This window comes from Heloderma suspectum, chromosome 5, assembly GCF_057233095.1.
Source record: "Heloderma suspectum isolate Gila_16-S chromosome 5, 16-S_ref, whole genome shotgun sequence".
Classification (NCBI taxonomy): domain Eukaryota; kingdom Metazoa; phylum Chordata; class Lepidosauria; order Squamata; family Helodermatidae; genus Heloderma; species Heloderma suspectum.
This window is the reverse complement of record NC_139462.1, coordinates 1,770,847-1,783,341: the sequence shown is the minus strand read 5'-3', so window position 1 is coordinate 1,783,341 and position 12,495 is coordinate 1,770,847. Positions and strand designations below refer to the sequence as shown.

The following is a 12,495-nucleotide window of genomic DNA, read 5'->3' as shown; positions in this document are numbered from 1 at the left end:
AAAAATTTGTATTAAAAAAAGAAGTGCTACACAGCATGAGAATAGTTTTCCCTAAAGGAAGACAGACACCCTAGCAGTCAGGAAAGACAGCGCATACCATTGTACCAGTACAGCATCCCCCACACATCTGTGTTTGCCCATGGCCATAGCGCAGAACAGCAGTTTCAAGACCTGAGGATGGGGTGGGCGGTGGCACAAAGGTGTCTGCAAGCCCCCCCCCCCCCGCATACCCAGTTTTGTTGTATTTTAAATATACAATATTTATTGTATATTTAAATATATACAATATTTATTGTATATTTAAATATATACAATATTTATTGTATATTTAAATATATACAATATTAAAAGCCACCATGAGAGCTGTGCTTAGTAAGCAGGACGCCATTAAAAGATGAATAAAGAACAGCCAGCTAGTGTTCCAGCATCTTGCCATGGCATGAAAAGGCCCTGCAGCAGGGGCAGAACGATGCCAGTCCCTTTCTGGAGAACAAGGAAGAGTTCAGCGCTTACTAGGAACAGAGCAAGCACTGTTTGCCCCTCCAGCCCACAGTTTGCTCAGCCAGTAGCAGCTCTCCAGACCCGTGGGCAGAAAAGGGTCTTGCCTGGCACCACCCACCTGATCTTGTTTTTAGAACTGGAGGTGGCAGCAGAGCTCGGCCCTGGGCCCTTCTGCACTGAAGGGGGCGTGCGTGCGTGCGTTTCCACTGATCTGTGGTCCCTCCCCCACAAGGAAGTTGCATAGTGTCCACATCACAGATGGAACAAAAAGATTCCTGATGCATGAAGCAAAGGCTGTGCTGTTTGATGCAACAGGCTTGGTTCAGAGACAAGTGTCAGTGATCAGATCTGCTGGCTTCCGGTTCATTTCTAGGCTCAACTCAAAGTGATGGTTCTGGCCTGTAATTCCCAGGGGGGCTGCTATGTTAGCCTATTACAGCAAAAACAACAAAAAGTCTTGGTGGCACCTTAGAGATTATGAAGTGTCCAGTGCCCACAAAAGCTTACACCAGAATAAATGTATTAGACTTTAAGGTGGCACCAGACTCTTTTGTTTTATTTATTTCATTTCATTTCTATACCGCCCAATAGCCGGAGCTCTCTGGGTGGTTCACAAAAATTAAAACCAAAGAGCACACAATAAAACAATATAAAATATGTAAAACGTTAAAACCACAGTAAACAATGCAACCAGAATAAAACCAGAATAAAACCTAGCAGCAATACAGGGATTCAAAATACAGATTTAAAACAGCAAAGCTAAAAGTCTAAAGAGCTAAAATGTTAAAATGCCTGGGGCCAGGATTCCTGGAAGCCCCCCGCCCCCTTGCCTGCTTGTTTGCTGAGCTCATCTTGAGTTTGCGAGTCAAATTCTGTACATGTGCCCAGCCCAGTCCCAAAGCAGTAAGCCTGCCTGCTGAGGTGACAGGATTTCCAGAAAGGCCTAACCACACCACACCTGGGCTCTGTGCCAAATATCCACCCCAGCCGGCACAGACGCGACAGGAGGGATCCCCTCAGCAATCCCTGCCCCCAGGGACGGGGTGATGGGAATGTTGCAGTACGCTCCACCCCCTTCCAGGGCAGGGGAGAACTCACTCAGCTGCGGCTCATTATGCATGTTGGCCCAAGCGGCCAGGCCCCATTTTGACCCTCCTGGAGAACAATTCCTGCCTGGGGGCTAAAGGCCTTGACTCATCCTCCCCAGGCAGCCTGAATTACTTAGGAGCACCTGTCTGCTCTGAGTAAGGGAAACCCTCCTGGGAAATCCTGCATGCCCTCCTGATATGGAGTGGAACAAGATATTATCTGTCCTCGAGAACAGTCAGAGCTCTCTCCAACAGCCCTGCACAATCTCCCCCGCCCCCCCGTCATTCAGCACAAACACGACTGGAACAAAGATGTCAGTGGGGTCAGTGGAAAGCAGCCGTCCGCCTCTGCCTGCAGCCGGAAGGAACTTCCTCAAGACATACACACGCCCCCGCCCCCATGTGCAAAACTGCACTTACGTTGTGCTTCCTTAGCACATAGAAATACTGGGAAGCCCTGGGCGGTGGGAAGCCCCGTGAAGGGCTGAGGGCAGACCGAGACTCCACAGACGTTGCACCTTGGCACATGATCAGTGAGAGGCTGCCTACGGTAAGGAGGGAGACGCGTGTGCGCGTGCCAGACTTGGGGCACCAAGAAGGGCAGAAGAGTGGAGGGCAGCAGGTTGCTTCCCCTGTGCAAACATGTCAAATGGCCAACGTAGGAACGGGGGGGGGGGGGCACCTGGGAGTTTCACCTCAGGTGCCCAGACTTGGCCCAGGCCCATCCAGGCTGCATGGCTTTCTTCCTCTCTGCCCAGCACAGGCAGGTGGGCACAGCACCACCCACCAGGAAGCAGCACCCTCCACACACAGCCCCGGCTCCTCTCTTCCCCACCTGCGCAGTGCCTGGCAGGCTGTTGGCACAAGGCAAAGGTAAAGGCACCACAGGCGAAGGGACAGATGGTGGCCACGGGCGGCTTCCCTTTCTTGGGGCGCCAGAGGTGCAGCCCATCTGCCGGGCGCAACTCAGCAGGCTGCCGGGCAGGGCCAGCCTGCCTCATTCCCCGCTTTGCCCTGCATCCGGGCGAGCCGCCATCAGCCAAGAAAGGGAGGACAGCGGCCAAGCCTGGCAGGTCAGCCCAGCAAGCTGCGGGGCAGACAGGAAGCCTGGGGAGAAGGGAGCCCCCGGGTGGGAGCACGCAAAGGCGGCGGCGGCAGCAGGACTGATCGGCGAGGGGCTCCCTCCCCCTGGAGCCGCAGGCCAGGACTGGGCGGCTCTGTGCCAGGGGGTTGTGTCCCGCCCCTGGGGGAAGGGCCAATCCCCCTAGGCCTGCTCTGGCCCCTGCTCCCCGCTGGGCACCCGCTTCAGCTGCCCAGCAGAGCCCCTGAAGGTGCCCGTCTCAACCCCAAGGCTTCCTCAACTGGTAGCTCATGACTGCCCAGGCTGCTCAGCCTTGGTCAGGTCACTCTCGGTCCATCTGGTCTGCCCACTTTGACAGGCTGTGGCTCTCCACCTGCAGCTCAGGCAGAGAAGGAACTTCCCCGCCCCCCACGAGCCAGTCCTTTTAACGGCGACCCCCAAGCCACTAGCCATCTCCCCCTGGGAAGCTCAACGGAGCATGTGGTCCAAGCATATGAAACCGGTGCCCGTGCAACAGCTTGTCACCCTGAGGGTGGCCAAGGGAGGTTGCCAGTGCTGCCATCTGCCTTGCCTGCTGGAGGCAGAATTGCTTTTTGACTTTGTCAGAGATGTCAGGAACAGCATCCTCACCGCCTCATCCCTGTATTTCGAGGAGCCTTGGCTGAATGCCTGCACCTGCCGGAGCAGTATTTGGGTCTCCTCCCTCCAGTGGCCAGCCTGGGTTGAGTCTGGCAGAGCAACAGTGGCTGTTCGGAGCTCTTTGGCTAGTGTCCTGCTCTCCTCCTGTGCATCGTACCAAGAACCACCATTGGGTCAGACCAGGGAAGGCCCACCGTCCCTCCGCCCCATGTGGCCAAGCTGACATGACAGCAACAGCCCTCTTCTCCTGTATTGCTGCCTAGCAGAGACTGGTTGAGTCAGACTCTCCCTGAACATGGAGGTTCCATCAGCAGACACCTCCACGGAGTGGTCCTTTTAAAGCCACCTAATCCTTCTGGGCCATCAGCGCAAAGCCCTTGGTCTTTGCTCCCTATCAAGTCCACCAAAAGAGGGCGAGGAGTACGGGGGTGGTGGGGGGAGGAAAGGTCTATGCCCTCTCTGCACGCCACGCCTGATTGTGTCAACCTGTCGTGCTGCCCACCCCCACCTACCCATTCATGCAGTTGCCTTTCTTCTGGACTCTAACTGCTCTGCGCCCCTGGACCCTGCTTTTGACCTTCCCTTCTAGGGAAGATGCCCACCAAGCCTGCTGCCATCTTAGTCTCCTTTTCCTCCAGCTTTTCCACTTCTGCAACATCCATTTCCAGATCAGGTGACCAGAATTCAAGCCTGCATTAGACACATTTCCGTGTTGAAAGGGTTTTAATTAATTTGCTTTGTGGAACATATTCTGGAACAGGAGGGGAGGCGGCCGGAGGCGAGACACTGTGTTCTGATCACGATCAGCCTCCAAGAGCAATGACTCAGGAACACGCTGGACTTCAGGTGAAGCCACCCTCCCTGCAGGGAAAAGGCGCCCTCTGCTCCCATTAAAAAAGAGTCAAAAACAAAGGGCCACTGCTCAGCGCTCAGGAAGGCAGGAGCAAAGACAGCTCAGCAAAGCTGACAGAAAGGGGCTCCAGGCCAGGTGGACAATGGCCACCGCGAAGCGGCCCCCAGCAGCAACTACGAGAGCAGCACCCAGTCCAGCTCAAGGGCAACGGTGGAAGAGCTCCTGCCAACTAAACCCGGGGGGGGGGGGGGGCAAAGCAGCATACTCAAGGCCTGCAAGAGAGCAGCTAAGCCCCTCGGCCCAGGAAGACACACCAATGCACTACCAGCCCTTGCTGCCTGCTCTCCACAAAGAAGAAAGCTTCCCGGAAGGGCTCTACACACACCCTGAGCATCCCCTGCCCAGGCCGCTCAGCCCTAATCGCTCAAGCACAGAGCGCTCGGGATCCACACGCGCCCTGCCCCACCCGTGCTGAGAGCATGAATGGCGGCAGTGGCAGCACCAGCCTGGGCAAGCGCAGCTCTGCAGCCACCCTCCTGCCCACACGCAAGGCACACCAGCTCCAGCCGTGGCCACCCCATCACTGTCACCCCCGCTCTGCTATCTGACCGCCGCCAGCCTGGTCAGGCTCCCAGAAAGTGGCCAATTCCGGCAGCAGACAGCAACAAGGCCCAGCAGGAGCTGCCCCCCACCCCAGAAAGGGCTGGGGGCTGAGCCCCACACCTGCCAGGCACTCCTTCGGCCCCTGCAGCGCCCAGGCCCCAGGGCTTGCTCCCAGGCAACGCCAAGGCAGGGCCACGGCCTGGCCCGCTTCTTGCCAATGGTGCCAGGAGTGCCTTGGGCCTGGGCTGATCCCGGCCAGCCTTGCTCCTGGCTCACTGCAGCACACAGACATCTTCCTCCGCCTTGGCGGCAGCTCTTGAGACCTGAGACGCCTCCTCCAGCAGCGGGGGCACCAGCTCTGCCCCACCCGCCAGCGTCTCCCGCAGCTCCAGCAGCAGGTCCCGGCTCTCGCTGGGGGGCAAATTGCTCAGGTAGTACTGGGGGGCTAGTTCTGCCAGCCTGCAAGAGAGAAGATTTAGTGGACGTGGAGGGAGAGCAGAGAAAGACATCCACAGGTGCCCACGCCACGCCACCCCGGCTCCAAACCCAAAGAAAGAAGAGAAAGAAGGTTCCAGCCCTTGCGCAGGGTGGAGAAAGAGAAAAGAATGAAGGCCACCCCCCCCCCCCCCGTGACACTCACATCTTCGGCTGGATCTCAGAGATGATGCTCAGGCAGTTATCCTGCGAGATGGTGAACTCATGGTAGAGCAACCAGGGGGGAGGGCGGGGGGCTGGGCACCGCAGACGGTAGCAGCAGCTGGGGGACAGCTGGGCCACATGCTTGTGGGTCAGCAGCAGGTAGTTGCCGGAGCCGTCGATGTCCTGCGCCACCTGTACGCAGAGGGAGAGGATGAGCGTGGGGCCCGGACCGCCTGGCGGAGCCCCTGCGGTGCACACAGAAGGGCCCCGCACAGGTCTCAGGCAGCGCAAGGCTCCTGCTCTCTTTGGAGGACGGGCCGAGGTTCAGCTGACATCAGCTGGTCTGCCGCTGGTTGCAGGGCTGGCAGACGTGCTGCCCTGCCTGCCTCCCACACACACACGCCTGCAGCACACCAGGGCAGGGCTTGGCAGCACCAGGGTCTCGGCTCCAGGCGTCGCCCCGGACACTCTGAGGAGCGCTCGACAAAGGGCACTAGAGCCTGCTCCTCCCTCGTCCTGCTCTCCCTGGAGACAAAATGGGAGGGATGCAGGCCAGGGACCTGGGCCATCGCTGGAGGGGGGTCGGGGGGACCGTGGCCCCCAGCACAGCACATGCACCCCCGAGCCCTCCCCGCCAAGCAAAGAGCTGTGCCGCTATGCCGCTCTCAGTCCAGGGCCCAGCAATGAGCTGGCAAGCACCCTGCCCTGCCCTGCCCCACCCCGGGCAAGCCAGGGGGCGCCCGGTCCCAGCCCATGGCGAGCTTTCGACCCTGCACTCCTGGCACGGAGCTCCAGTGCCGTGTGCCCCGTCCAGGCTTGGCTCGATCCGCCCAGGCCCCACAGGCCAGCAGCCCTACCTTGAGGAAGAAGCCTGAGAGGAGGGCCTGCGTCAGGTGGAGAACATTGCTGTCTGTGCCAAAGGCTGGCGGGGAAATGGGCAGCTCAATGCGCTGCATGACCTCCAGGAGCTCTGCCCGCACAGCCCCAGCCAGCCGCAGCGCAGCCTCGCTCACCGCATGCTTCCGGCACCAGCTCTCCGGGTCGCTCTCTGAGGGCAACAGGGGGAGTGTATGCAAAGGCAGGAAGCCGCTGGCCAGAGAGCCCACTAGCCCGCCCCGTCAGAGCGCCCCCCCCCCCCAGCACTCACGCTGGTGGAAGGCGTGGAAGACGTTGATGAGGGTGAAGTGGTCCCCTGCGGGATGCAGTAGGCTTCGCTGCCGGGCCACCACTGCCTCCCCCCAGCGTGCCGCAGGAGTCACGAAACAAGGCCAGGCTGTAAGGAGGAGGTGAGTGAGGCCCAGAGCGGAACAACTGAGGCAGCTACCAAGGGATGCCGATGGAACGGTGACTGGGTCACCACACACGGCAGCACCTTCTGCTGAAACCTTCAAAGCCCAAAGGATGGTGCGATGGGTGGGGGAGTGGCTCAGGCCTGGGGAGCAAGAACCAGGGAGAGGAAGGGGAGGCCCGAGACCCAGCCTCTGTTGCCCCAAGGGTCCTTTCCTTGCTTTCGGCTTGGGAGCAGAGGCCAGGACTGGCCTGGGCCAGGGCCCCTGGGATTGGGTGGGGAGGCAGGGTCCCTCCCTCGTTGCTGCAGGAACTGAGCAGCCCCGTTCCCAACGGCGGAGGAAAAGAGCACAGCCGGCTGCCCCTACCTGTCAGCATCGCGGCCAGCGTAAGCATCTCATCGACACAGTCAAACTCACAGGAGGCCAGGAGGGCCTTGGCCAGCTGGGGGTCGAGAGGGAACTCCGACATGATGATGCCCACCTCAGAGAGATTCCCATCGTCGTCCAGGGCAGCCAAGTAGTCCAGGTCTTCCAGGGCCTGCATGAGGGACTCAGGGGCTGGGAGGGAATGCAGGGAAGGGGGGTCAATGAGGGGGCAAGACCCATGCCAGTCCTTCGGTCCCCAAGCCCAGCACTCCTGCCCAGTCTCCCTCCTTGGCCCTGCGAACCCCACACACCTGGCCTGTCAAGGAAGTCGCACTGCCCCATGTCCGCAATGTCCAGCCTCTTGAGCAGCAGGACCAGCCGGCTGAGCTCCACCTCAGTGATGGGCGCCAGCGGGAGGGCCAGCAGCCCCTCCTCATAGAAGGCCTCGGAATAGAGACGCAGGCAGGACCCTGCAGAGCAGAGCAGAGCATGGGAGGAGACACCGTGAGGCAGGGGCACACTGCAGGAGAGGCCTCCCCACAGCCCCACAGGACTCACCTGGAGGGTCCCCTGCTGCCCTGAGCCTCCGCGCCTCTGCTTGCTTCTTGCTGATGGGGCGCAAGCCCTGTGACTCAGCACGGATCCGCGGGTTGTAAACCTGCCCAGGAGAGAGCAGCGTGAGAGGAGGAACAGCTGCTGCACGCAGCCTGGATTGCCACAAGGGCAGGTGCCCACTCAGGAGGATTTCCCGAGTCCACAGAGACGGCTCTTCTGGCTAGTCGTGGCTGACAGATGCTGGACAGAGGGAGGCAGCGTCGTTCTGGCAGCCGGCACCTTGGACGCTTCTGTGAGGCCACTGCTGGGCAGGGCAGCGCCTCTGGCCCTACATGAGAAGGCAGCCTCTTAATGCACGCACGCACCCCAAGGGAAGCCGAGGCACCTGGGGGTGGGGGGCTCTGTGTTGAGTTTTGCTTCCCCCCGCTCCCGAAGTAGCACTGCACAGCCTGATGGGGAGTCCAACCCAGCTGCTTGGCCAGGGAGGGGCGCCTGCAGCCACACAGGGGCGCCTGCAGCCACGTAGGGGCCCCAGGCCATGCCAGGAATCCTGGCAGGAGGCGCACCATCCCTCATTCTGCCCTGCTCTCCCAGTCACCAGCCCCCAGCCCCATGCAAGGCCCCTCCCACTGCAGCCCTCCCCTACTCACACTGCGCAACTCCAGCCCGGCGTCGATGATGTGCCTGACGCTGCCCACGGAGAAGGCGGCATCTGCCAGCCAGTGGGTGATGAGGATCCTGCGCGGCCGGCCTCCCCCGGGCTGCTCTAGGCTGGCCTCGTACACCCTCTGGACATCTCGCCCGACACCCGGGTGGAGGGGCAGCACCAACAAGGGGCCCAGGCTGGGATCCAAGGCCCCTGCCTCCACCCGGAGGGCCTCACAACACTCACTGATCTCCTGGGGGGGAAGGGGGAGACCTTGAGTGGCTGCAAGGAGGAGCCGCCCTGGAAGAGCCCCACAGAGGATGCGCCAAAGGTGGCACCGGCAGGCCTCCAGACCCGAGACCCCTCGTGCCACACAGCACCCGCCAGTAACAGCCTCTCCCCACACCCAAACGAACCACTCCCACCACACAAGGGCACAGAACCTCTTGCAGCCCAAGGGCCAAAGTCCATTTCGGAAAAGCTCTTGGGGGCCAAATTCGGGGGGGGGGGTGCAAAGGCAAAGGGGCGGGGAGGAAGCACCAGCGTATTGTAGGTGAAGGCTCTTCCTGCCAGCAACAAAGCTCTCAGAGAGGCATTGCAGCCTTCCAGAACGGGGAGGCACCAGCTCAAAAGCCGGGAAACTGCCAAACCCTCCGTGGGTGGGGGAAGGGGCCTTCCGAAGGGCTGAATTTGGCCCTGCACCCGAGGCTCGGCAGCCCCTGCTCTAGGACTCTGCCTCCTACTGCCTCCTCAAAAGGCAAGTAAGCCAAGCTCAGCCCACACGGGAGTCCCCCATCCCGCCCACCCGGTCCCCGCACAGGAGTTCCTCTGTGCCAACTGCAGACCGCGATCCCCGCTCCGCAAGGCATGTCGGCAGCCCCCTTCTTTCCCTGAGCCCCAAACCCTCAGGCCTGAGCCCACCTGCTCGCCGGCCAAGAAGACCATGACGTCGCCTGGCTCCTTTTGCTGGTGGAGCTCTAGCACAGCCTGCCAGGCCGCCGAGACGTGCTTCCCTGGCCCGGGCTCCCGGTACGCCAGGCGCGGGGCTGGGCTGAGCCCCTGCACCCGGACCACCGGGGCGTCCCGGCAGAAGCGGCGCAGGGGCTCCTCCAGCAGCGGCTCTGTCACCACCACCAGGCGCAGGTCTGGGCGCTGGCGCTGCATGTCCTTCAGCAGCCCCAGCAGCAAGTCCGTGGGCACGGTGCGCTCCTGGGCCTCGTCCAGCACCACCACCCCGTACTGCCGCAGCAGCGGGTCCGACATCATCTCCCGCAGCAGGACCTCGTCTGAGCAAAACCTGCAACCCACAAGCTACCAGCTGGATGTGTGTGCAGCTGGGCGGATCCCCCCTCCCCCAGCCGGGGGCTCTCCCCTCCAGAGCAGTGGCCCCTGCCCGGCCCCCAGCATGCTCGGGCCACCCAGGAGAGGCCCACGAGCCACGTGGCACAGGCTGCCCACACCGCCCTCCCCTCCCCAACCTAGAGGCACCTGCTGTGCTCATGAGCCCCCCCCTCGCTACCTCCCCCAAACAAGAGGGTGGAGAATGTGGGCAGCCAGCACAGCCTCCCCAGCAGAGATCTCAGAAAGAGTAAGGGGCTCACGGTCTCTGCCGAGGAGTCCGGAGCCATTCCAGGATGCAGCCCAAGCAGAAAGGAGCAGCCACGTTCCACCTGCCCGGGCTCATGCTGGCCTTTCGCCAGACCTGCTGCCTGGCCCCTCCCCAATTCCTTTCCTACACAGCTGAACAAGAGACCAGCTGGGTTGCCTGCGGGGAGCCTGCACAGGTGCAGCCTGCCCCGTGGCCGGACTCCCCCTCGCCATGCGCTGGACCCCAGGAAAGAGGGCAGGCGGTGTGCTGGCTCACGGGAGGGGTGCGTGTATGCAGTTCCCCAACACACAGCACCGTGGGGCGCAATTTGCAGCAGACCCAAGAGGGGCAAACCTTCATCACGGAAACTTGCCCTCCCCCAGGGCAGACGGAGGGCCTCTCCCCCGCTTACCTGAGCAGAGTCTCTGAGGTGCAGCAGTCCTCATAGGGGACGCCGTAGCCCACCTCGTGGCCCACGTTGAGGTCCATCTCATCTGCCACACGCAATGCCAGGCTGAGGGCGGCCAAGCTGCGAGGTTGAGTGCAGACTACCTGCCCATGGGCAAACTGCCGAGAGAGGGCGTGCTCCGCACACCACTGAGGCACCTGGGTGGGTGGGGGACAGGGGGAGGGTAAGGGAGGACTCAGAAGTTGTTCCTCTCCAGGGATGCCAGGCAGCCCTGCTGCTGCGCAACGCTGAGCTGCCCACTCTCTTTGGGCCCCTCCACTTCGGGACAAGGAGGGAGGCACTGGAAAGACTCTCCAAGAGAACTGCAAATGTGACAAGAGGGCCAGGCGGAAAGGCCCAAGTTGGAGAGCTCTTCCAGCCCCTGAACTCAGGACGTCCTCAGGCAGCCCTGGGTCCACCCAGCCCAGGCCTGCCTGCCCTGATGGCAGCAGCTCTGCCAAGGTCTCCCGGGGGGTGGGGGTTACCACCATGCCACTCAAGACCCCTGCAAGAAGTTGAGTCTGGGGTGTTCTGCATATCAAACACAGACTCTCCCTCCGAGCTGTGCCCCCTCCTCCCAGCTCTCTGGTGCAAATGCTAACTCTCAATTTCAGTCCCACCATCTGGAAAATGGAAGTAACAGAAACATGCCTGACAGAGATGGGGCAGGCAAGCCAAGTAAAGGCTGCAAAGCATGTTTCTTGGTGGAAAAACAGGGTGCAAATCAAATAAAGGAAAAGAAACACTTCTTTTGCAAAACACTGCAGCAGGGTGGAGGGGAAGCAGAGGCAGCCAAGCACGAAAGTAGCAAGTCCAAGCAAGAGGGGAACCCTAGCAGAGTGGGCCCCCATGCCACCCCCCACCTGGTCCCTGGATGAAGAGAGGTTGGGACTCTGCAGATGGGTTGCCAGGCTGCCAGCAAGAGGCCTGGGGATCGGGCACCGCAATGCGGTACAGGAGTCTCCGTGTCAACCACAAAGGCACATCCCAGACACAGACAAAATGTTCTCAACGTGTGTCAGGCCCCTGTCTAACCTGGACCCTGAAGAGGCCTCTTCAGAGGCCCTAGAAGAAGGTTGGGATGTTACGGAAACCCCCACTCCAGTGGAAGAGCCGGAGGGACCTGCAGCAGACCAAGGGCAGCGGGAGGGTGCCTCGCTGGGCCCCTGCCACACAGCTCCTGCTTCCCCATGTCGTGTCCCCTTGGGGCTCTTGCTCCAAACAGCGGGAGCAGCGGCTGAGGCTTCTTCTCCCATGCAGCTCCTCCTAGCTGGTCTCCCATCCAGGCAGCTTCCAGGGCCAGGCCTGCTTAGCTTCAGCAGAACTGAACTGTGCGCCTGAAGGTGGGATTGGTCTGAGGCTGGTCTGGATCCAGCATCTCCTGCACTTGTCGCTGCACCCCATGTCACCTACCCTGACAGAGCCCGACAGAAATACCACCTCCCAAGCAACAGCAGCAGCTCATCCTCCAAAAAAAGCTCTGTAAAGGGGAACCTGAATTTCCCAGCACCCAGGGGAGTCAAAAGAGTTTCCCTTCTCTTTGTTAAGAGCCGTCCGCTATGATCGCCTTCTGGAAAAGCTGGGCACTCTAAGCAGCATGCTCTTTACCGTCTTAATGTGGGGGCCCTGAGTTTGCTTTAGGTCAGTTTGCTAGGCAAGGGGATGTCACTGGAATGAGGGTGGGGAAATGGCAAGGTCCCATTAACACTTTTGTTCTCTGCCCTTCCCATGCCCCCCCCCCCCAACGCAAGATCGCCACACATGCCTCTGCTGGGATGGTGCTCCAAGTCATGCGCCCTTGCTGCCTTGCCCACAATTTCTCCTGTGAGAAGAGCTCCGTGTGGAAAGGTCCCCACCCAGGCCAAAGTCTACCTGCCTGCCTCTGGCTTACACTGTCACATCCGGAAAGGCTCCCTCCACAGGGCCAAGGGCTCCCCAAGCAGTTCTTTTGTGTGGCTCTCCCACCTGTGGTTGCTGCCTCAGAGCAGGCCACTGCACCCTGGCCCGAGGCCAGGAGTAAGCTCAGCTTTGCTGCCTGTGAGGCCAGAGCTGATTGCAAGTGAGTAAAAACAAGCCAGCCCCCAAGCAAGGAAAACCGGAGTTGTGCCACAAACGCTCCGACCCACAGACCAATGAGCCCAGCTACACTAACCAGGCATTTCCAGAGACAGTGACCAGCCCACAGCCCTGCTAGTGGCA

The 12,495-nt window shown here is 60.7% G+C and overlaps 1 protein-coding gene across 4 annotated transcripts in view; it reads right to left on the bottom strand.

Annotated features, from left to right (window-relative positions):
- Nucleotides 1-4,016: 4,016 nt before the first annotated feature.
- Nucleotides 4,017-12,495, bottom strand: part of DQX1 (DEAQ-box RNA dependent ATPase 1) — a 33,682-nt gene continuing 25,203 nt past the window's right edge. For 3 of the 4 annotated variants that reach the window (XM_084855150.1, XM_084855149.1, XM_084855148.1), the window contains exons 3-12: nucleotides 10,261-10,454; nucleotides 9,182-9,557; nucleotides 8,265-8,513; nucleotides 7,618-7,717; nucleotides 7,371-7,529; nucleotides 7,060-7,251; nucleotides 6,552-6,677; nucleotides 6,262-6,452; nucleotides 5,406-5,596; nucleotides 4,017-5,224 (exon numbers count right to left, since the gene is read on the bottom strand). In XM_084855150.1, coding sequence (XP_084711276.1) covers nucleotides 5,038-5,224; nucleotides 5,406-5,596; nucleotides 6,262-6,452; nucleotides 6,552-6,677; nucleotides 7,060-7,251; nucleotides 7,371-7,529; nucleotides 7,618-7,717; nucleotides 8,265-8,513; nucleotides 9,182-9,557; nucleotides 10,261-10,454 — 1,965 coding nt within the window. In that variant the 3' untranslated portion in view covers nucleotides 4,017-5,037. The remainder of the gene's footprint in view (nucleotides 5,225-5,405; nucleotides 5,597-6,261; nucleotides 6,453-6,551; nucleotides 6,678-7,059; nucleotides 7,252-7,370; nucleotides 7,530-7,617; nucleotides 7,718-8,264; nucleotides 8,514-9,181; nucleotides 9,558-10,260; nucleotides 10,455-12,495) is intronic. The other variant, XM_084855151.1, reaches the window with a different exon arrangement.